Raw genomic sequence first — 25,731 nt, forward strand, 5'->3', positions numbered from 1 at the left:
CGGTCATCGCTAATAGTCAACATGGATTTATCAAAAACAAGTCATGCCAGACTAATCTGATCTCTTTTTTCGATAGAGTTACAAGCTGGATAGATGCAGGGAACGCCTTGGATGTGGCGTACCTGGATTTCAGTAAGGCCTTCGACAAGGTCCCCCATGACCTTCTGGCAAGGAAACTAGTCCAATGTGGGCTAGGCAAAACTACGGTGAGGTGGATCTGTATTTGGTTAAATGGACGAACCCAGAGGATGCTCACCAATGCTTCCTCTTCATCCTGAAAAGAAGTGACGAGCGGAGTGCCGCAGGGTTCCGTCCTGGGCCCGGTCCTGTTCAACATCTTTATTAATGACTTAGATGAAGGGTTAGAAGCAGGATCATCACGTTTGCAGACAACACCAAATTGGGAGGGATAGCCAATACTCCAGAGGACAGGAGCAGGATTCAAAACGATCTTGACAGATTAGAGAGATGGGCCAAAACTAACAAAATGAAGTTCAACACTGACAAATGCAAGATACTCCACTTTGGCAGGAAAAATGAAATGCAAAGATATAATATGGGGGACGCCTAGCTCGAGAGCAGTACGTGTGAAAAAGATCTTGGAGTCCTCATGGACAACAAGTTAAACATGAGCCAACAATGTGATGTGGCGGCAAAAAAAAAGCCAGTGGGATTTTGGCCTTCATCAGTAGGAGCATAGTGTCTAGATCTAGGGAAGTAATGCTACACCTCTATTCTGCTTTGGTTAGACCACACCTGGAATATTGTGTCCAATTCTGGGCACCACAATTCAAGAGAGATATTGACAAGCTGGAATGTGTCCAGAGGAGGGCGACTAAAATGATCAAGAGTCTGGAGAACAAGCCCTATGAGGAGTGGCTTAAGGAGCTGGGCATGTTTAGCCTGAAGAAGAGAAGGCTGAGAGGAGATATGATAGCCATGTATAAATATGTGAGAGGAAGCCACAGGGAGGAGGGAGCAAGCTTGTTTTCTGCTTCCCTGGAGACTAGGACGCGGAACAATGGCTTCAAACTACAAGAGAGGAGATTCCATCTGAACACGAGGAAGAACTTCCTGACTGTGAGAGCCGTTCAGCAGTGGAACTCTCTGCCCCGGAGTGTGGTGGAGGCTCCTTCTTTGGAAGCTTTTAAACAGAGGCTGGATGGGCATCTGTCAGGGGTGATTTAAATGCAATATTCCTGCTTCTTGGCAGGGGGTTGGACTGGATGGCCCATGAGGTCTCTTCCAACTCTTTGATTCTATGATATAATCTATCCCATATAGTCATGTTTTTTGAGAAGCATTTACTTCAGCAAGCTGAAATAAGGCTGGCAATTGTGATCTATTCTCTATAAAATGACCTCACTGATGGGAATTCATCTGGTATACAGACTGCCTGAATTCATAATGACACTGATGATCAGGGTCTTCCGGCAGATCTGTTTACATATAAAGTAAGGGAATCCAACTAACCAGTTTACATTTCCATGTACATCAGTGAAACCGATGCTTACACCAATAGCACCATTGACAAGGGGACTGCTTCAATAGAAAAATCAGTTCCTCTTCTACCAATATCTTCCTCTACATGGAATTCTGGATGATATATTGCTACTAGGCAATTTATTTAAAATGTTAAGCATTTGTCATCTGCAGTGACTCTGCTACCACCTTCTGCTTAGAGTGAACATGAGATAGATCTTGTTAAGGTCTATGAGAAGGGGCATTTGGGATCCCAGTGATACTAAGTCAAAGTTGATATCTGGTTTCTATTGTTGTTGTTCTTTACAGTATTGGAATGTTCCCATTACAGTTGGAAAGGGAGTGGTGCTTTCACACTAGTAGGGCAGGACCAAAGATATGCATAGTGGTAGGATGCTCAAAATGGATGTGGCAGGCAGTTGAAGAAATGCCAGAAAGCAAGCACTGACTAAGGATATGATTAATTCTGTGGTTACAGTTGAAGGCTAGATATGTAATCACCATTCAATTTTTGTGCTATAATCATGCCAATATATTTGTATATACTTTGAAGTATCCAATATCTCAAATAAATGGAATTTGTGGGTCTTAAGCATAGAATATGGGAATAATGTCCAAGAAATGTAGAGAATTTGGTAAGTATTTTCCATCTTCAGAGTTTGAATTTGACTGGATCCATTGATCCGTCCATACATCTATTACTTGCATGGTTTCATAAAATTGTCTTTTCCCCACAATGATTCAGTTATATTAATCTGTCCAGAAATGAACCTTTTCCAAGTACTGCTAGTCAGCTGGGAACAGAAAAGGAAATTTATCATAATGTTATATTTCCTTCCAGAACCATTCTGCTCTATGGTAGTGAGCACTTTTTCTCACATAGATATCTGCACAGATAAGCAGATATTATGTTAAGGGTGAACAATGTCTGGCTCTCCATGTCTGCTTGGGTTAATCCCATTTGCTATGTTAGCTTGGGAAGTCGGATCTGGCCACGGTGGTCCACGCTCTTGTCACATCCCGGTTGGATTACTGCAACGCACTCTACGTGGGGTTGCCTTTGAAGACTGCTCGGAAACTTCAACTAGTCCAGCGAGAAGCAGCCAGATTGCTCACCGGAGCGGTGTACAGGGAGCACACCACCCCCCTGTTGCGTCAGCTCCACTGGCTGCCGATCCAATTCCGAGCACAATTCAAAGTGCTGGTTTTTACCTACAAAACCCTATACGGTTCCGGCCCAGTGTATTTGTCCGAACGGATCTCCCTCTACATCCCACCTCGAAGTTTAAGATCTTCTGGGGAGGCCCTGCTCTCGACCCCGCCAGTGGCACAAGTGAGGCTGGCGGGGACGAGGAGCAGGGCCTTCTCAGTGGTGGCCCCTCACCTGTGGAACTCACTCCCCGGGGAGATCAGATCGACGACTTCCCTTCTAGCGTTTAGGAAAAAACTAAAGACCTGGATGTGGGACCAAGCTTTTGGCCATGCTGACAACTAACTAAAGGACCTGTCGATAGACAAGGACAATGGAATGGAATGGATATATGGACTCTGATATATGGACTCTGACATGAGATAGTTTTTATGATTTTATTAGGTATTGATGTTTTATTTTAATTGTTGAATTGTTATATTTTGTATTGTTTGTTGTGTGATTTGGGCATCTAATTGTGCCTTTCCTGTAAGCCGCCCTGAGTCCCGTCCCCCCCCCCCGGGGTGAGAAGAGCGGGGTATAAGTAGATGAAATAAATAAATAAATAAATAATAGCTCAGACTGATAGGATCTGCAGTCCAGCATTTAGAGGGATACACATTCATTGTGGTTTTATATTGATTTACATTATTGGTCATCCAGCAGTGGTTTCAAAGACTATATACCATATATACTTGAGTATAAACTGTATAGTATAGTATCCCCTTAAAGGGGAAGCCTTGGGGACTTGGTTGGTGGATACTAAAGATCGGCGTTCCAGCCGGCCACCCCGGGAGTCGCGGGCTGGCGAGGTCCTGTCTCCCCGTCACGGGGACGTGGGGCGTCCGCCCTGGAAGCACGGAGGCGAGTCGCTCGGGGCGCGGGTTTGTGTGCGCGCGCCCAATGTGCGCGCGATCTTCTGGCCTCCCTGCCCGCCCCTGGACCCCTTCGGGGGGGGTGCAGACCCACCTCGCCGCGTTGGGTCACGCCAGCCGTCTCCGAACCTCAGGGCCTCCGGGGCACCACTCGCTCCTCTCTCCTCTCTCTCGCCGTTTGCTCGGGGGATCCGCACAGTTTGCTCCGCTCGTGAGTAGCCCGCACACAGTGCTGTGGTTTCGCCCAGGGGATCTCTATTGAGCTTATTTATTCTTTAAGGGCTGTTTAGAGTTGTTTGTAGTTGTTGAATCTCATTGCCCGGGATTCCTTTCCTTTCTTTTCCTTCCTATGCTTCTCCTTTCTCCTTTCTCCTTCTATGCTTCTCCTTTCTCCTTCTTTCTCTTCTTTCCGAGGTTGTTTGTATTCTCCTTGTGTACCTCTCTTTGCTCTCTGCTCTTTGCCTTTCCTTCCTTTTTCCCCCTCTCACCTTATGGTTCCGAGGACTTTCTTCCTCTTCTTCTTAGCTGCACAGGTCGCCTTGTTAGTGTGGTTAAAAACTAGCGGCCGGCGTTCTATCCCAGACCAAAGGTCTGGGGACCCGCGTCGAAGATCCTCTCGCGAGAAGCCGCGAGAGAAGCGGGGGGGGGGGGATACCCCCGCATGAGGTTATCCAAGTGAGGCAAAGGTGCCAAGGGGACGAGAAAACAAAGATAAGGGAGGGGCAAGAGAGGGAAAAACTCCCAGAAGACCACGCTGGTAAACAAACTGAATAGGAGGATCTCTAGAGACAGCAGAGAAGGCATCGAAGTGCTGCGAAGAAGAGCGAGGTGAAGGAAGGACATTGAGAGGAGTCAGAAAGGGTAAAGAAGTTACAGGTAAAGAGAATCAACCCAAAGGAGGGACAAGGGGAAGCTTTTGGAGTCTGCATGCCCTAAAATTAATATTGGATTCCCCTCCCCACTTCAATTCCCCTCCACCCACGCTTACCCAACTCTCCAGGCGCTACCCTACCTCAAAATGTCATCCCAAAAGAGAACAGAGAAGGAAAGGGAAAAAAAAGGACTAGGGAAAAAAGAAAACCCACCAGAAGAACTAAATGAACCAAACATGCGAGATGTCATAGCAGAAATATCGAAACTCCACTTAACTGTGAAAAACAACCAAGAAAGTCAAGACAAACAAATTGCTACGCTCAAAGAGGAACTAACAAGCATGAAGAAAGATATCAAGGAGGAATTCCACCTAGCTCTAAAAAACGAGATGAAAGGGGTAAGAGAAGAACTAATCAGAATGAAAGAAGAAAATTCAGATCTAAAAAAGGAAAACGAAAATATCAAAGTGACGCAGGTGGACCTAAAAAGGAAGATAAAAACGATGGAAGGAACGATCTCCTCCCTAACAACGCACATAGAGATGCAAGAATCTCGAGAGAAGGAATTTCAATTAAGATTCCGCAACATCAAAGAAGACGAGAACGAGAACACAAGAGAGATCATCCTAAATCTAATATCGACCCTGTGCAAAACAACCACCGAAGAAGCAAACAGGACTGTTGACCGAGTATTTAGAATTAATTCCAGATATGCCACCAGAAACCAGACACCCCGAGACATCCTAGTTCAGTTTACCAAAAGAAACACTAGGGATGAAATTTTAAGAGAAAACTCAAAACAACCGATTTCATACAGAGAAAGCAAGGTAATAATCTTAAAAGAGTTCCCAATAGCAACTTTAGAGAAGAGGAAGAAATACCATTTCTTGACAGAGGAACTTAAAAAACGAAACATCCGATTCAGGTGGGAAAAACCGGAGGGAGTGATGACAACGTGGAACAGCACAAAGCACTGGCTCACATCAGAATCTAAGGCAAGAGCACTCTGGGAAGAAATACGACAGAGTGAAAGCTGCAACCCCCAAGAGGAAGGAAATGGGAAAGACCCCAAGACCCCTACTGCAGGGGGGAGCCCTGATGTGGAGGGTAGCAGCGAAGGAGATCCCTCTCCAGGACTAGACCAGCTGGAAAGGAAAAGGAAAAGATCCAGGAAAAAATCCCCGAAATTTCAGCAACAACCAGCACCTGAAAGAACCATCACGGAGGAAGGAAATAAGGTAATAAATGTTAAATACTATGGATCAAAGATTTAAGATAATGTCCCAAAATGTAAATGGCCTAAACTCCCCTAGCAAAAGAAAGAAAATTTGGCATGCCTTGAAAAAAGAAAAATGTACAATAATTTGCATCCAGGAAACTCACATTAAACAAACCCAGGCCACCTATTTGGAACAAAATCAGCTGGGGAGATTATTCCATGCCTCGAGTCATGAAAAGAAAAGAGGTGTTGCAACTTATGTTAATGAAAAAATAAATTCAAATTTAGCATTTAAAGACAGAGAGGGCAGGATTCTGGGGGTAATGATAGAACTTAATGGCCAGAGAATTTTAATCTGCAACATTTATGCACCCAACGGTGGGAAGATAAAATTTGTCCAGAAGGTGAAAGCATATATATTAGAGCAAGAATATGAAGAATTGGTGATTTTGGGGGACTTCAACGGGGTCCTAGATAAATATATGGACAAGTCAACTACACCAGGTCAAAGGACAGATAAACTATCAGGGGAATTACCGAAACCATTTTTGCAAATGCTACAAGAATACAATCTAGTAGACATATGGAGACTGCAACACCAGAAAGAAAGGGACTTTACTTACTTCTCCAAGCGCCACTCTACATGGTCCCGCATAGACATGGTCTGGTGCACAAGAACCCTGGCCGATAAAGTATGGAAAACCAAGATCTTCCCAATTCTAACAACTGATCATGCGCCCCTTTCCCTCATAATATATGACCCCAAGAAACACGGGAAATTTTATAACTGGAAATTGAAAGACCATCTATTAAAGGGAGAAAACAAACTGAAAAGAAACAGGGAGCTGTTGTGGGAGTTCTTCTCCCTCAATACGGAAGAAGACACCCCAATAGAGATAATATGGGACACAGCAAAAGCATTCATGAGGGGCCACTTTATAGAGCAAGCAAGCAGAGAGAGGAAAAGGAGAAGAGAAGAAGAGGACAAAACCAAGACAGAACTGGAACACCATGAGGGTAAACTGAAGCTAGACCCCAAGAATTCAAAGCTTGAATACCAAGTAGAACTACTGAGGAAAAAGCTAAACACCCTGCACCTAGAAGAGATGGAGAAAAAACTAAAATTCATCAAGCAAGATCACTTTGAAAACGCAAATAAAACAAGTAAATGGTTGGCCAGGAAGCTTGCGATTAGAAAACATTCACAGAGAATACTACAAATAGCAGAAGAAGGAAAAGAATTCCATCACACTCAAGGGATAATGTCCCAATTCGTGACCTATTATCAGAAACTTTACAAGAAAGACAACATACCAGAAGAGAAAGTAATGCAATATCTAGGGAGGCAGAAAATACCAAAGATAACGGAAAGCCAGAGAGAGCTTCTAAACAAGAAAATAACAGGGGAAGAGATTAAGAAAATAGTCAAGAGCTTACCTCAAAAGAAAGCACCGGGACCGGATGGCTTCACGTCTCTCTACTATAAAACATTCATAGATCTCCTAATAACTCCTTTAACTAAGACCATGAACAAGATACTAGATGAAGGAACGATGCCAGACACCTGGAAATACGCCAACATAACTTTGCTACACAAGGACAATACTGACAGAACAAAGACTAAGAACTATCGCCCCATCTCCTTACTCAACAATGACTATAAAATCTTTACCAGTTTACTAGGCAACAGATTAAAAGAAATCCTTAAAGAAAGAATAGAAGAAGAACAAAAAGGCTTTTTGCCCAGACGCCTAATAGAAAACAACGTAAGAGTGATTCTAAACACCATTGAATACTACGAGAGAAAGATCGATAAAGAAGTAGCGATACTCTTTTTAGACGCGGAGAAGGCGTTTGACAACGTCAACTGGTTCTTCACTAGGGAAATTCTGAAGGAGATGGACATAGGATACCAATTCAACAACGCATTCAATGCACTATATTCACAACAGTTTGCAAAGATATTGATAAATGGCGAACTTTCCCCCACTATAATAATTGAGAAAGGAACTAGACAGGGGTGCCCCCTGTCCCCCCTGCTTTTTATTCTAACCATAGAGCTACTTTTGGACAACATAAGGGACAACAAGGAATTGGAGGGACTAAGGACAGGAAAATTCAATTTTAAAGTCCGAGCGTTTGCTGATGACATCGTGTGCATTATGGAGGACCCTTTAAACAGGATAGAGAAATGGTGGCAAGTCATAGAAACCTTTGGCTCAGTCTCTGGCCTGAGAATAAACAAAGACAAAACGCAAATGCTAACGATGAACATCTCTCAGAAGAAAAAAGAAGAATTACAAGCCAAAACAGAGGTGCAAATAGCCAAGAAGGTAAAATATTTGGGTATTATTTTAACAAACAAGAACATCCAACTCTTCCAAAATAATTACGAGAAAAAATGGTCTCTAATCAAAGAAAAATTGAGGAGATGGGAACCTCTAAACCTCTCCCTCATGGGCAGGATTGCTGCAATCCAGATGAATGTCCTGCCCGAGATGTTATACCTGTTTCGAACCCTTCCAATCATAAAAACCAAGACAGTATTTAAAACATGGCAAAAAGACATCACGAGCTTTATCTGGAAAGGAGGGAGACATAGGATAAGCTATACAAACATGTGCGACAGTAAAAAGAGAGGTGGCCTTGCTCTCCCTAATCTCCAACTCTATCATGACGCAGCCGCCCTCCGCTGGGTCAAAGACTGGATCAGCCTAAAGGATGAAAAAATACTGGCATTGGAAGGATTTGATCTTGTGCGAGGATGGCACGGATATCTATGGAGAGGGAAGGCGAAAGTAGAGAAAAACTTCTCCAATCACTTTGTGAGAGCTCCACTTATCAAAATATGGGACAATTATAAAACAAGATTCTATCAAAAAACCCCCCTCTGGTTCTCACCGAACGAGGCCAGCCAAATAAAAGGAACATCAAGAGGAATATGGCTGACCTACAAAGAAATACTAAAAGGGAAAACAAACGAACCATCTCTCAAATCACAAGAGGAACTCAAATCTCACGACCCCTCGATCTCTTGGTATCAATATTACCAAATAAAAGAGAACTACGAGAAAGACAAAAAAATAGGCTTCGAAGATGGAAAATCTCTCTGGACCCAATTGATTAACTCGGAAGGGAAAAATATAAGAAAAATCTATCAGCAGCTCCTCCAGTGGGAGACAGAGAAAGAACAAGTGAAGGAAAACATGATAAAATGGGCCAGAGACATCGGCTGCCCGATTACCCTAAGGGAGTGGGAAGAAATTTGGTGTAAAAAACTCAAGTTAACATACTCCACGGAATATAAAGAGAATTGGTATAAGGTCTTTTTTAGATGGTACCTTACGCCAAACCAACTAGCGATATTCAACAAAAACCCACTAGATAAGAGATGTTGGAAATGTAGAAAAGCAACTGGAGACTACAAACATATGTGGTGGGGGTGTAAAAAGGCCAAAATGTACTGGTCACAGATACATAAAGAAGTGGGGAAAATTCTTTGCAAATCGTTCCCCCTAAAAATAGAATACTATCTGCTAGGATTAATAGACTTTGACCTTGATGTAAATGAGAGTAAGCTCCTTTTTTATCTCTCCACAGCTGCCAGGATTAAGTGGGCCCAATATTGGAAATCTAGAGAAGTTCCAACTATAGAACAATGGATCCTAAAGGTCTACGATATCTTGAATATGGATCTCCTGACACAAAGAATATCCGAAAACAATACCAAGACAACAGATTGGAGCAGTTTCCTAAATTACTTGGAGATCAGAAAAAAAGGAATAAATGTCAATTGATAGAGAAATCAAATCTCCTTTCGATGCAGAAACAAGAACTCTATTTCCATCCCGAACAGAGTACCAGAAAGCTCATCCAATAATAAATACAGTAGACTGAGGACTTATGCAACGCACCAAGGATTGACTAGTGGAAGACGCTTCACAGGCGCTTCGGGAAGCACTTTTCCAACCCCCCCCCTCACTCTCACCCCCTCCCCCCCGTCATTCCCCCGCCTCCCAAGTCCCCCGCGAATGAAATATAATTGAAGTAGATTTTGTATGATAGTTATGATATGAATGCTTGTTTGGAGTGAGAGCCCCCCCCCATCCCCCTCTCCCCTCCCCATACTCTCGATTTTCTAGAGAGTCCCCTTTCCCTCCTATCTACACCCTCTGATTTTAATTGTATATGGAAAAATCAATAAATATATTTTGAAAAAAAAAAAGAGTATAAACTGTGTTTTTCAGCCCCCTTTTTTAGGCTGAAAAAGCCTCCCTCGACTTATACTCGAGTCAAGGTTATTTATTTTTTACTCTATTATTATTATTATTATTACATTTATTGTTATTATTATTATATTTTGTATTTTACTCTTATTATTATTAAATTTACATAATTTTATTCTATTATTATTCATATTATTATATTTCTTATTTACTTTATTATTGTTATTACATTTATTATTTTACTCTATTGTTATTATTACATTTCTTATTTTACTCTTATTATTACTGCTCAGCGGGCCCCTCCTAGTCAGAGTGCCCGAAACTTTCCTGATTCTCAGAGTTTCCGATTAGAAAAGAACATAGATTCCTTCATTGTTGAGTTTCTCAGCGGAATTGCTTTCCCTATCTCCTCCTTATTTGTGTCCCATTTTCTTGGATTGTGGAAGCTGGGAAGTGTAACTTGGATCCCCTTCTAGGTTTTCACTCCATCTTGCTGTCTTTCAAGATATTCACAAACTGAACATTGTGCTATGTTGTCAACACCCTTATAACATTTTTTTTTGCCAGGAACAGAGTCCTGCACAAACATCTTCTGCCATGTGGCATTTAACATGTTTGCTTGCCAGTACTTTTGCCTGTTTCCTTGGTTATTAAGTGTTTTCTTCCAAGCAGTACATTCCCTAATCATTTTAAGACTTTTGCTTCAAAAAAAATCTTAATGTGTGAGAAAGTTTGTGAACCAAGGTTTTATAGAAGACCATTCTTCCTGAACTACACCTGTTAAGATTCCTTAATTCTGGGATAGCAAATATGTTACTTATTAAAGATACAAATTGCATTTATTGAGGACACTTTATATTTATTTCTTTTATTTTATGCAGAATGCCTCCCACATTTATTAGGCTTAGGGTCATAGCACTTCTGTGGAAGTGATAAATCTGAGAAACTGCTATTTTCTTGAGAGAACATCTCTCTAGGAATTCCTTTGTCTTCCAGTTTAAAACTGACTATAGTATTGCTGTGGAGAAACCAGAACTTCTTAGAGATGTGTTCTCTCTAGAAATCACTGGGTTTTTCAATGTGACTAGAAGATGTAGAATCAAATTGGAGGATCTACAGATTCCTAGAGAGAGAACATTTTTAGTCAAATGTATGAATAATCAAAAAGTTAAAATCATAAATGTGAAAGGATGACCACAAGTCTTTATGGGGTTTAGAGCGCTCTATGCAGAGAATGTAAGAATCCAATCTACGAATAATCCTCAAAGGTAAAACCATAAATGTGAAGGAATGACCACATAGTCTTTATGGGATCTAGAATGCTGTATACAGAGAATTTAAGAATCCAGACTTGTTTGAATCTGGATTCTTACCTAGCTCAAAGAGGAGCAGTGCAAAGCAGCTGCATGAGAGAACACCAAAGGTTTGCTGAAGTAGGAATAAATATATTGCAAATCCCACAGTTCATTCAAACAAACAATATTTTTTCCCATTTTTAATTGGAACAGTCTTACTCCACGTCTGCCAAAAGCTGGAGAGACCATACACGGACATAAGTTTTTCACTGGTTTTGGGGGGAAAGGTGCCAACCAGTGTGTGCAGGCTGCTCGACTTGGAGCTAAAACCTCAATGATCTGTAAGGTAAGCTCAGATTTATATATTCTGGTTACACATCTGTTCCAAATACTTTAGAAAACTATACTTACATATGTTTTAACAACCAACAACAAAACCAAACTAATAGCAAAAGGTTGAGGTCAGTATTCTAGATGTGCACCTTCAGCTGCCTCCTAAGAAGCTGAGCAAAAAGGGTGGTCTTTTCCTCTTCTAAAAGCAACAGTAGGATGAATGTGGCACATTTCTCTGAAGTGCAATCCTTATAGAATGGGTGCCACCACTGCAAAATGGTCTTTTAAAAAAAACATTTGAGATGGTGACATCTGCAAAGCCAAATTATGCATTAATAGCTGTTGCAAAGTGAATGGCCTCCAAGGTATACTCCAGATTCTAACCATTGAAGATCAGTTAGTTGAAGTGAGACTTCTTCACAATACACAGTTATAGTACAGTGATTCCACTTTAACTGATTGGCATCATACAAAATACAGGGATTTGTGGATGCCTGCGAATATTTAGAATTCTCACTAGAGTGTACTTTTGACTCGCCAAACTACAAACTCTAGGGTTCTGCCAATGCAATTAAACTGGAAACTTGGAGTCTGGAAGCTAAGTGGTGAGATGTATAACAGTATTTCTGTGCTGAGCTAGTATCCAGGTCCAGCTGAAGATTCCAGATTTGTATTGTTGTTGTTGTTCATTCGTTCAGTCGTCTCCGACTCTTCGTGACCTCATGGACCAGCACACGCCAGAGCTCCCTGTCGGCCGTTACCACCCCCAGCTCCCTCAAGGTCAGTCCAGTCACTTCAAGGATGCCATCCATCCATCTTGCCCTTGGTCGGCCCCTTTTCCTTTTGCCTTCCACTTTCCCCAGCATAATTGTCTTCTCTAGGCTTTCCTGTCTCCTCATGATGTGACCAAAGTACTTCAACTTTGTCTCTAGTATCTTTCCCTCCAGTGAGCAGTCGGGCTTTATTTCCTGGAGGATGGACTGGTTGGATCTTCTCGCAGTCCAAGGCACTCTCAGAACTTTCCTCCAACACCACAGCTCAAAAGCATCTATCTTCCTTCGCTCAGCCTTCCCTAAGGTCCAGCTCTCACATCCGTAGGTTACTACAGGGAATACCATGGCTTTGACTAGGCGGATCTTTGTTGCCAGTCTGATGTCTCTACTCTTTATTATTTTATCGAGATTGGACATTGCTCTCCTCCCAAGAAGTAAGCGTCTTCTGATTTCCTGGCCACAGTCTGCATCTGCAGTAATCTTTGCACCTAGAAATACAAAGTCTGTCACGGCCTCCACGGTTTCTCCCTCTATTTTCCAGTTGTCAATCATTCTTGTTGCCATAATCTTGGTTTTTTTGACGTTTAGCTGCAACCCGGCTTTTGCGCTTTCTTCTTTCACCTTGATTAGAAGGCTCCTCAGCTCCTCCTCGCTTTCGGCCATCAGAGTGGTGTCATCTGCATATCTGAGGTTGTTAATGTTTCTTCCAGCAATTTTCACCCCAGCTTTGCACTCATCCAGCCCCGCACATCGCATGATGTGTTCTGCATACAAGTTAAAGAGGTTGGGTGAGAGGATGCAGCCTTGCCGTACGCCTTTCCCAATCTTGAACCAGTCTGTTGTTCCGTGGTCAGTTCTTACTGTTGCTACTTGGTCCTTGTACAGATTCCTCAGGAGAGAGACAAGGTGGCTTGGGATGCCCATCCCACTAAGAACTTGCCACAATTTATTATGATCCACACAGTCAAAGGCTTTAGAATAGTCAATGAAGCAGAAGTAGATGTTTTTCTGAAACTCCCTGCCTTTCTCCATTATCCAGCGGATATTGGCAATCTGGTCTCTCGTTCCTCTGCCTTTTCTAAACCCAGCTTGAACATCTGGCAACTCTCGCTCCATGTATTGCTGGAGTCTTCCTTGCAGGATCTTGAGCATTACCTTACTGGCATGAGAAATAAGGGCCACTGTACGGAAGTTTGAGCAGTCTTTCGCATTTCCCTTTTTTGGTATGGGGATATAAGTTGATTTTTTCCAGTCTGATGGCCATTCTTGTGTTTTCCATATTTGCTGGCAAATGGCATGCATCACCTTGACAGCATCATCTTTTAAGATTTTAAACAGTTCAGCTGGGATCCCATCGTCTCCTGCTGCCTTGTTGTTAGCAATGCTTCTTAAGGCCCATTCAACCTCACTCCTCAGGATGTCTGGTTCTAATTCATTCACCACACTGTCAAAACTATCCTCAATATTATTATCCTTCCTATACAGATCTTCTGTATAGTCTCGCCACCTTCTCTTGATCTCTTCAGCTTCTGTTAGGTCCCTGCCATCTTTGTTTCTTATCATACCAATTTTTGCCTGAAATTTACCTCCAATGTTTCTAATTTTCTGGAAGAGGTCTCTTGTCCTTCCTATTCTGTTGTCTTCTTCCACTTCCATGCATTGCTTATTTAAAAATAGTTCCTTATCTCTTCTGGCTAACCTCTGGAATTGCGCATTTAACTGGGCATATCTCCCCTTATCCCTGTTTCCTTTTGCTTTCCTCCTTTCTTGGGCTACTTCCAGTGTCTCAGCAGACAACCATTTTGCCTTTTTGGTTTTCTTTTTCTTTGGGACGTACTTTGTTGCTGCCTCCTGAACAATGTCTCGGACTTCTGTCCATAGTTCTTCTGGGACTCTGTTTACTAAATCTAGTCCTTCAAATCTGTTCTTCACTTCCACTGTATATTCGCTAGGAATGTTAGTGAGATCATATCTAACTGGTCTGTGTATTTTCCCTGATCTCTTTAGTTTTATTCTAAATTGGGCAATAAGAAGTTCGTGATCTGAGCTACAGTCAGCCCCAGGTCTTGTTTTCACCGACTGGATGGATGTCCGCCACCTTTGGCTGCAAAGGATATAGTCAATCTGATTTCGGTGTTGACCGTCTGGAGAGGTCCATGTGTAAAGCCGTCTTTTAGGTTGTTGGAAGAGAGTATTCGTTATACACAGCGAGTTTTCCTGGCAAAATTCTATCATCCTGCGTCCCGCTTCATTTTGTTCTCCCAGATTTGTATACCATTAGTCAAATGATACTCAAGCTACCAAAGTCTTCCAGGTGATAACTAAGGTCATATTTCCCAGAAAGGAAATACAAAACTGTCAATAAGACCTTTTTTGGCCTTTGGAGCAAATGTAGACAGGAAACATGGAGTGCAGGCTTTTATATTTTTTATGTATTTTAGTTGTTTAGATTGTATCATGGTTTTAACATTCTTGATAGATTTATTATGCTTATTTAATATGTATTTAATATATTTTTTTAATTTATTGAGTTGTTATAAGTTCCTATTGAAGTTGTCTTATGTATTGTCTGATTTTGCTTGTTTGCATTATTTTATGGCATTGAATGTTTACCACCTTTGTTTGGAAACTGCCCTGAGTCCCTTAACATGAGCATTTACAGCAATGTGGTGCTTCCTATTTCCAAATTTAATAGCTGTCTGATTTTTATTTGATCTACTAGGTTTTGCTGGCTATTACAGTTTCAAAATGTACAAGACCTGAATGAGAGTCACATCCTCTCAACTTAGGAGGTGCTACATGTGCTGTGTGTAGTTTTATAGTTCAACATTACCACTAAAAGCAACTGGGAGTTACCCAAATAGCCATGTCATTCAATTTTCTACCCACTGTACAGTTTTCCTCTATCTGCTCCAGTTTCCTCCTCTTCTGAGAAATTATCTAAAGCAATATTATTCTTTTATTTAAATTATGAGTAAATAACCCTAAGTTTTTGGCCCAGATCTGTTTCTGCTAAGACTTCATTTGATCCTCTGGGATTGCACAGATAGCCTCACTACTCCATCATTTGGTGATTTCCCACTCATTGTAGAGGGTTTTCTTGCAGTTCTAAAATGTTGAACCTCTTTTCTAAAAGCTTAGTTACTGGCATTATGAGCTTCAGTCTAAAATGTGTTGGCTTTCCCCCCCCATCTTAGCCTTTTGCTTTATCCACACCCATCACTGGAATGTGGTTCCCAAGAAGCATTCTGAAACTGAATTCAGGCCTTGGGCAGACAAATGATCTCCACCCTTGCTTTAAATGGTAATTTGAGTGTATCTGTAACAGTGATACAATTTAAAAGCTGAATATTGACAAACTGAATTCAAGTTTCCATCATAATTGAAGAAAAATGCTGTGTTACTTGCAAAATAAAAAGAATAAACGTATTTTGTTGCCCCCAAATTAACTATAGACATTAGTTATGCATAAAATATGGTGTATGTGAAAAGCTTGGAATAATTTATATTTCATTTACAAGTACTAAAATTATTTTGTATTAATTGGTACAGATAGAAGCAGAAATCATGCTTCTAGGATTTATCTTTCTTGTTCACCCCTAGATCTATCAATGGATGTTTACGGCTGTGGGCAAAATATACTTAGTAGATTTGAAGGAACCTCTTGCCTCTGAACCAACAGGAGGTGGAGGCAAAACGACATGGTCTCATAACAGTCTCCCAAAATTTCCCTTCAGTCTCTAAACTTTTAGCACTATAGTAATTTAACATTTTAGTCCAGCATTTATAAATACAGTTTAGATATCCAAAGAGAAGATGCAAGCAAAGCTATCAAGGGAATGTGAGCACAATAAAGCTAAGGGTTCTCGGTGTGGAGAGTTTTTGGTCTTACATTCTACAATGCTGGAAATTTGAGGATGATAATAAAATTTTATGGGGGATGAAGAAGCAGCGCTTGCAGACATGACTAAAACCTGTGTTGAAGTGGGTTAAAGTAACCCGCTTCAGCACGGGTTCTAGTCCCCACTCCCCAACCCAAGGTTTCAGGGGGTGGGGGCTACATGGCATCCTGAGTCAAATCGGGATGACATGAAGCCACCCCAAAGCTGCCAATTTAATCCCTAAAACTTACTTTAAAAGGTCCCTGGCAGCACGAAGTCTCTCACCCTCCTGGCATAAGAAAATGACGCCTGAGAAGATGAGAGGGGTGAGGAGGAAAAACCCCTCTCTCCTCACACATAATTTTCTCGCGTCATTTTCGCACGCCAGGAGGATTCAAGGAAAGACTTCATGGCTTCCAGGGGGTAAATCAGGGGCAGGGATGGGAGCCCTCCAGCATATTTGGGCTCCAGGAGCCCAAAGGTCTGGGGGGTCTATGGGGACTGGGACTCACCCCCAGTATTACGGAACACAACCCCAGAAGTTAGTCCCCACAGGCCCAGTACTTCATTAGACCTGGGCCTTTCAGGAAGCCCTAGATCTAATGAGATACTTAATAAATACAGAATTATTTATTTATTTTGAGCTTTTGTTATTATTTATTATAATAAATAAATAAATAAATAAATAAATACAGAATAAACCACGGCAAACCTTAGCTTACTGCATATTCATTCGCTTTTACCGGAGACATCATTTGGACGCCTCCAGAAAAAACCAAGGCAGGTCCAGCATTTTGGGCCATCTGGATGAGCCAAAGGAACTTGTATTTGGAAGGCAATGCTGTCATTTAGCCATCTCCTCTAGTCTATTGCTACAACTTAGCTCAAACCTACAATTTGTTTTTCGACTCAGAACTGAGCAGACGTTTTCACTCTGAAATCTACTCACACTTTTCAGGCTCAACACTGAATGCTTTCTTAATTTCAGCAATCCAATTTTCAGGGGCAGAGGGAAGCTGACAGCGAAAGATCTAAAGTTGTTAATCTTTGTTTCATAGGTTGGGAAAGATTCCTTTGGTAATGATTATATTGAAAACTTCAAGAAAAATGGGATCCCTACAGGTAGATGTTTTACATTTTAACTGTATTCTCATCGTTTGTTGTAAAATGCCTTTCCCTTAGAGAATGCAGTAACTTCTTAGCTTCAAGAAGGTAGATGAATTGTTTAGCCCAGTATTATCAGTATCAGCGACAGGAAACTATGTTCTTAGGCTATATCTCATATCATCACTCCCCTAGATGCCATTGGACCACAGCTCCCATTACCTCTCTCAACTGATTGATGCAGTGTTAAAATCAAGCAACAGTGGGCAAACATAATATACTTGGTTCACTTCAACTAGCAATGTTTTGAAAGATTCTTTCTGGGCCCTTCCAGACAGGCCCAAAAATGTGGGGACTGTTGTGCTTTTACTGGAGGTATTCAGACGACACCTCCATTAAAAGAGAATTAATTCAGAACAAAGTAGTGTTTGTTTCTGCATTAATTAAATACCTGGTAAGACCTGGATCTTTGGTAAGATCCAGCCCTTACCAGGTGTGAGCCTTGTATGGCTTGGGCCTGGGGACCGCGTCACACAATCCCCAATCTGAATCCACACAGCCATCTCAATTTTCCTGACTCTAGGAGCCTAGCACCCACTCCTTCACCCAAAACCCCAAGAGAAGCTCTTAAAATTTAAAACAACTTACCCAGCTTCCATTAAGGTAGTCCTGGAGCCCTCCTGGCAAGTAGAAATGACACGCTAGGAGATGGGGAGGGCGTGGAATATCATTTCTGCGTGCACTTCAGGATTACCTTAATGGCTGCCTAGTAATTTGTTTTAAATTTAAGGGCTTCTTTGGGCGGGGGGGGGGGGGGGCTTCTGGGTGTCTGGGTGCCATCTCAGGAGTTTTTTAAACACATTTTGGCATGGGTTTTACCCCTCTCTGGAAGTGCCTTCTGATTTCTATCTGAGATCTGTTGTTGTTTGTCTTCAGGGTGTTTCTGATTTACAGTGATCATAAGGTAAAACTATCGCAGGATGTTTTTGACAAGATTTCTTCAGAGGTTTGCCATTGCCTTCCTCTGAAGCTAACAGCCTATGACCTGACCAAGGTCACCAGTGAGTTTTTGTGGGTAGTAATTTGAGTATTTAACTGATCCTTGAGAATCAATTGAATACTCAAATCACTACACCATGCTGGCTGCTCCTAGAGAAATGTCAACAGTTTAATCTGAATCCCCTTAATGTCATAAGTGTATTCTACTACTGTGCTATGTTTCTTTCAAAAGGACTCAAGAATGAATGATGGTGACATGACATAAGCCACACTCTTACGTTCACATTTAATTGTGATATGAGTCAATACAGAAATCAACATAGTTTGTATTCACAGTCAAAATTCCTGCCTACCTCAACACAATTTTACCTGTTTTTTAAATTATTATTACTTTCAAAGTACAACACTAAGATCATATCTGAGTGCAACTGCAGAGGAACACTGCAAGACCTGTTTACTAGTAAATGTGGATAGAATCAGGATATGGTTTGCATGTTATAATTATGAATTGCTAAATATAAAGCTTAGGAAGTATGAAGAAGAGCAAATAAACCAATGCTGAGGCTAGTTGTGGCTGGTCAGGGCTAGCTAGGTGGGAATTCTAAAAACTGCATTGAATAATACACAAAACCCATAATAGCCACCTGTGTGGTCTCTTCTAAAGCTGTGTGGCCATGCTTATTTAATAAAAGTCCAAAGGGGATTCTGCATGAGAAACAGTCAAAGACTATATTTGCATTCATGCTCAACATTTCTGTGCAGATTCCACCAACTTTACAAGAAAACAAGCCTGCCAAGACAAAGTAGTTGTTTGTCATAGTGAGGGATTTGCCTCATCGAGCATTCTTACATTTACTCTGGTTTGTCTTTAGATTGATCATTGAAATGTCATCATGGATGTAATGTGCAAGTCTGATTGTTAAGAAATAAATTTTATTGGATTTTTGCAGGGGGGGGGTGGAGTGGGCAGATTACAGTGGGTTTGACTTTTGCAGATTTGATTATTCATTAATTTGGATTACAATGTTCTCTCTAGGAATCTAGGTCCCCCATTCAATTCTATGGTCACCTTCTGACAGAAGTTGACTAGAGAGTCATGCTGGAGGACCGAGAGCTTTCATAGAGAAATGTTCACTCAGGTTAAAAAATGGGTTTTTATAAATGGTTTTCCTTTTTCACGGGGCTCTTGCATACATAACCCCAGTGAATGTGAGCTCACTGTAACAGCAGGGAATATTGTTTGATCCTTAGGGGAAGGAGAAAGAAAGTGACACAATCATTCTGTGCATTTCATGGCTTATTTGAGTCTAGAACTTGGATCTTTCAGGTCCAGTCTAACAGTGTACATACATACACACAATCTGCACTGGATCTCCCATACAAGACCTCTGGGCCACCTTATTAAATTGTTTCATGGAGTGCTCATAGAGTGCTCATGGTGATTCTACCTAGCATGAGCTACATGGTGTGGTGACAAAATGGAACAACACACATTGGGGCACTTCTAGAAGAACCTAGGCAAATCCATGGAGGGCAGGTCTGTCTAAGGTAAGGATGACCTTCCATATATTGTTGGGCTACAGCTCTTGTGAGCCTTACCCATTGACCTTTGGGCTGGGGTTGATGGAACTGGAATCTAGGAAGACAAAACAAAGCTTGGAAAAATTAGTTACCTTGAACTACATTATTATTATTAATCTGTACTTTATATATATCTTGCTTTTCTCCCCATGGGGACTCAAGGCAGCTAACAACCCCACACTTTATGTTACTGATTTAAAAGGCCTATTTCACATCACACCTATATAAGCAAGGAAAAATAATTGTGTACCTGTATGCACTATCTTGCACAGAAAATGCAATCCCATAACTATATTACAAAGAAACTCACTCAAGTTCTTTAATGTCTGAACCAAGTGAGTTAACCATAATTAATTCCAGGCATGTGTTTGATCTCTTATGGTGTGTTTTAGCACTTCTTTGTTTTTATTTTTCTGCTACACGTGAAACAATCTGTAAGGGTCAGGTTGTTGGCTCTAGTTTTCACTCATGCATTCTGCATCACTTCTTTTGTTTGTTTGCTGGAAGTGTAGGGCTAAGTTGTTACTCTACTTTTTCTTTATTCCAGAATTTGTAAACCAAGCGGAAGATGCTGCTACTGGAGCTGCATCAATTGTAGTCAATAGTGAAGGTATGGAATTTCCTGTGCACCTGATTTGTATGAACTTAAATATATAAAAGAAAAAGAAAGGCCCACTTTAATCCTATTGTGCTATTTTGTGTATTAATCCTTGCTTGTATCTCATAGAAGTTATTCTTAAGAGAAAATAGAACTACAGAATTTGATTACAGATATGAGGTGATCTCTTTTACCTCTTTTCCTTCCCCCTTTCTCTTCCCTTCCACACTACACTTTTATCCCAAGATCTGATCCCACATTATCTGTTTATCCCAGGATATCTGGCAGTAGGGACATATATTCCAGTTCAAAGCAGATAATCTGGGGTCAGATCCAGGAATAAAGGGCAGTGTGGAAGGGCCCTATGGATGCATCTACACTGGCCACTTACTACAGATTAGGACTGGATTAGCTCTGGCCCTAAAAGTGCTGCACAAAACTGATCTGGGGTCATGTGGGGTAAGGCCCAGAATTCAAAGTATCCTCTGACTTTGGGCCCATCTAAACAATTGGTCTGGTCCCAAAATGGACTGACCACAACTGTTTTCAGCCATCCTATGTTTTCTGGGCTTGGGTAGCCCAAGGACATGTGGTGCCCACCCAGCCTCTCTGTCATGGCGGTCTCTGGATGTGACATGGCTTCTACCAGTCAGATGTTGCCTGCAGTTCTGTCAAACAGGATGATCAGGGAGGAAGAGAGGAGGTGGTGATTCCCCCTCTCCCACCTCCCGCATCTCCCTCCCGTGATGATGATGTTTTTATTGTACTTATATTTTAATCTGTAATGATGATGCACTGTGTTGTTTTTGTATATTATTGTATTTGAACACATGTGGCCTGAGTCCCTTGTTCGAGGTGAGAAGACCGGTATATAAAACTTCTAAATAAATAATAAAATTAATCTCCTTTAATCGGCCAGAACTCTTTTCCACCTCCGTGGGGGTGGGGTCCCTGTCTGAGCCATCCCAGGGCAGACTCGACATACGCCATTCTGAATCAGCTGCAGGATAGTGACTCAGTGTAGAACCACCTTAGAATAATAGAATCATAGAGTTGGAAGAGACCTCATGGGCCATCCAGATCAACCCCCTGCCAAGAAGCAGGAATATTGCATTCAAAGCACCCCTGACAGATGGCCATCCAGTCTCTGTTTAAAAGCCTCCAAAGAAGGAGCCTCCACCACACTCCGGGACAGGGAGTTCCACTGCTGAACAGCTCTCACAGTCAGGAAGTTCTTCCTAATGTTCAGTTGGAATCTCCTTTATAGATTACAATCTGAACATGAGTCAGCAGTTGTGTAGAGTACCTTAAAAGCCAATGCAATTTTAAGATGCATCAAAATAATAATAATAATAATAATAATAATAATAATAATCTTTATTTATACTCTGCCACCATCTCCCCAAAGGGGACTCGGGTTGGCTAACATGTGGAATATAGTACCTAGAGTGAGGGAGATAGTACTATCATTTTATTCTGTTGTGGTCGGGCCTCAACTGGAATCCCTTGTCCAGTTCTGGGCACCACAAAGAAAGATATTGAGACACTGTAACTAAAATGATCAAAGGTTTGGAAGCTAAGTCCTGTGAGGAATAGCTGAGGGAGCAGGGTATGTTCAGCTTGTTGAAAAGGAGGCTGAGTTCCCTCATATGATAACCATATGATATTGGCAAAAAAGGAGCAAGCTTGTTTTTCCCTGTTCCAGGGACCAGGACACAGAGTACTGGATTCAAAGTAAAGGAAAAGAGATTCCATCTAAACATTAAGAAAAACTTCCTGATGGTAAGAGCTGTTCGACAGTGGAATATGCTGCTTTGGAATGTGGTGTATTCTCCTTCTCTGGAAGTTTTCAAACAGAAACTAGATGGCCATCTATCAGGAGTACTTTGATTATGTATTTCTGCATGGCAGGAAGCTGGACTAGATGGTCCTTGTGGTTCTTTCCAAGTCTAGGATTCTATGATATATTCATTTGCAATGTGTGCTTGATCTGGCATTATTCTGACTATTGAGTGTCACCAGAATGGTAGCTTGGACTAGTAGTGTTACAATATTGCTACTAGCTGCCACTACTAAATGATAAGATGTGGCCTCTGAACACCAACCAAAGTCTGCTTCAGCTTAACTACATCTTTTCCCATTCATTAATCATTACACAACAACTGAGGTCATACATTTTCCATGCCTGCAGATGCCTGAGTACAAAGTCTTAAGTGTACCTTGATACCAGTAAAAGCTATTTGTGTGTGCTTGTGTATAATTTACATTAAAGAAGTGACAAGTGAGATTAAAGAAAAATATGCCAAACACATACTTTGACCGTGGAAGGGGAATGGAAAAATATTACCTGGATTCTAGTATATGATAGCTGAATAAACTTGGCAGCTCTTTCAAATTCACAGGGTACATGTGGCTGGTAAGTGCAGAGGCACTCTCATACAGTATTACACCCACACTCACGGATCTTGAACACTTATTTAGCAAGCTGCTTTTTCTTTTTCAGTACAGAAAGAATGACTTAGAAATTAATTGCTAAAATCCAGTTACAGTTACAGTCATAAAGAAGAGACATATCAAAGTATGTTCTCTGTTGTCCAATACTTATAGCCTGCCATTCCAGATCTGAATGTTGCTGCATCATTTACCACCAATAAAAATTATAGTATAGTAATAATGGGTGTCCGCATATAGCATCAAAAGACCCTTGTCAGGTACTTGAAATTACGACCAAGTCTGGAAGAAGACAGTAGATTTTCTTCTTCCTAAATACAGGGCCCATCTTATTAATTAATGGACATTTGGCTTCTCTATTGTGTTATCCTGCTAACAGGCCTGTAGCCGGGGGGGGGGGGGGGTATGGGTTTAAACCCCCCCCCCCCCATTTTTCAGGTTAAAAAAACCCTGGTTTACTCATGAATTTTAACTGGTTAACCAAATCCCCATGCGAAGTCTATGAGATGCAAAAAATTAAGAGTCCCTCCAGCACTGCAAGCACTATCTCAAGCAAATATTGACAATTTATTCACACTGCCATTACTTGCAGCAATAGCCAATGTAGCGAAGCAACCAAGTTGGCGGGGGGGGGGTGTTGAATGCTCTCATTAAGGAGGCCAGACTTGGTGGAGGTGGTTGACAGGGGCGGAGCTGCAGGCTATTGAAGGCTGCTCTGCCTCCTGCTGTGCTCGTTGCTTCAGCGTGACGCTACTCCTCCCCCCCCCCAAATTTTCAACACCCCCTCCCGAAATTTTCAACACCCCCCCCCCCCCCCCCAAATTTTCAATCCTCCCAGAATTTCTTTTCTGGCTACGGCCCTGCCTGCTAATGTTTACATCGCTGTTGAGTTACACTCTGTTGGTATCTTGGAAAAAACATACAAACATAGGTAGATAGATAGATACGAATATATTTTGACTTTTATTTATATAGATATTAGATATATTTTGCAATATTTCAGTAATGCTCAGTTTGTAAAAACTAAACAAATAGTTATTGTAATTAGCTTCTTCCTATGAAAGTTTTCAGAAAGCTGTGCAGAGTACAATAGGTGCAACCCAAAGTCTGACATGTTTCTGTTGTTCAAGTTCTTTTCACTGAATGTGCCAATGAAAGGGGATGGAGGAGAAAAAGCCCTGGGCTTTAACCAAAATAAGATTTAACTTGAGAGTTCAAGTCATGTTTTCAGTGCTCTAATTGCTTTGGAGAGCTTGAATTCCTCCCTGTGAGATCATTATATTATCATTCTACTTGAGGCAGGCACACTTTGCACGCAAAGTGCTTTGAAAACTGATTCAAGAGAAATGTGTTCATAAACCATCACTATTTGCAGACATTCGCCAACCCACAATCAGATAGACATTCATGATTTACAAGATCTGACACTAGCATTTGGCAGGGGGCAGTAGATGTAAAAAAATCATTCTTCAGTTTAATTTTTATCAGTTTTCCATTGAATGATGTCAAGTATGGCAGTGCTCCCAGATGCGTCTATTTACCTGAAATAAATAAACGTAAGCTGGAATGCCATGATGCCACTGATAACAATGTGCAGGTGTCTCATCTCATATTGCTTACTAAATCAAGGAGTCCATGACTGCGATTAAGCAGGCACAAGCAAGTGGGGACATAGTGCCACAATAGCTGCTTCAGAAACTGCTCCAATAGCCTCAGTTATCATCTCACCCAGAGCAGATTCCTGAACTAGTATAAATGCATCATTTGCAATAGTCCCTAAAAGCAGCCCTTTGGACTAAAAGTTGATGGATACATTTCAACTGAACTGTCCTCTTAATAAATGCTTTGGGATCAGTAATGTGACCATATGCTCTTCTTCTCTTTTTCATGCATTTGTAAGTATAGGCTTGAGTGCAACCAGAACTCAAACCACAGAAATTTTGTTAAACTGCACATCAGTTCAGGAGAAAGTTCTCTTAGAGAAATCCCATTGAAATTATGGCCAGCTACACAAAGAGTATGGTTGAATTCCATTCCTTTGGTTTCTAGGTGACAAGGGAGACTCAGAACATACTTTATTTTAATCACTTTAACATTTCAACTTTTTTTTCAGGGCAAAACTTCATTGTCATTGTTGCAGGAGCAAATTTGCTTTTAAATTCTAATGACTTGAAGAGGGCTGCTCATGTCATCTCGAAAGCCAAAGTTATGGTTTGCCAGCTTGAAATCAGTCCAGCGATTTCTCTGGAAGCTATGAAAATGGCTCAAGCCAGTGGAGGTAAAATGATCATGTGGTTTAATTATTTCTCCTCTCAATCTGTTTTTTAAAATATCTTTTTCAAGACAGTAAGGTTTAAATGCTTTCTTTCATGCACACTAGGACAATTAAAGATAGTGGGAAGTCCAAGGCTATAGAGGCAGTATCACTTTTGACATACAATATACTTCATAGGCTGAATTTTAGGACTGCATCCACAGAGCATTAACAGCTACATCAGAATTGTATTTATCTCTCCTCTATATAATCATATGCATAGCAAAAACTACTTTCTTCAATACCACTTTGAAATGGCATTCAATGGTCAGTGTAGATGAGGTCTCAGTTACTTGGAACAACAGTCTGTATTATTTTTGCTCTCACAGAGATACACTTAGACAACGATTGCAGCCCAATGTCACTTTGACATGACTGCATGAAACTTGGAACCTCCAATCTTGAGGTCTAATGCTTTGTTCCCTCCATCATGGATGGAAAATAGAAACAGGACATTTTATTCTTTTGCACTACAGCTCCCAGAACCACCCTCTTGCCCAGCTAAGCTTTGGTTATCTATTTCCATAAATTATAGCAGT

General features: G+C 41.2%; 1 protein-coding gene across 6 annotated transcripts in view; it reads left to right on the top strand.

Moving 5' to 3' along the window:
• Positions 1 to 25,731, top strand: part of RBKS (ribokinase) — a 109,197-nt gene that overhangs the window by 13,261 nt on the left and 70,205 nt on the right. For 5 of the 6 annotated variants that reach the window (XM_060754116.2, XM_060754114.2, XM_060754112.2 and 2 more), the window contains exons 2-5: positions 11,372 to 11,504; positions 17,204 to 17,267; positions 20,377 to 20,439; positions 24,992 to 25,156. In XM_060754116.2, the coding sequence (XP_060610099.2) occupies positions 11,493 to 11,504; positions 17,204 to 17,267; positions 20,377 to 20,439; positions 24,992 to 25,156 (304 nt within the window). In that variant the 5' untranslated portion in view covers positions 11,372 to 11,492. The remainder of the gene's footprint in view (positions 1 to 11,371; positions 11,505 to 17,203; positions 17,268 to 20,376; positions 20,440 to 24,991; positions 25,157 to 25,731) is intronic. The other variant, XM_067464159.1, reaches the window with a different exon arrangement.

Source organism: Anolis sagrei, chromosome 1 (genome assembly GCF_037176765.1).
Source record: "Anolis sagrei isolate rAnoSag1 chromosome 1, rAnoSag1.mat, whole genome shotgun sequence".
In the NCBI taxonomy this organism is placed as follows: Eukaryota; Metazoa; Chordata; class Lepidosauria; order Squamata; family Dactyloidae; genus Anolis; species Anolis sagrei.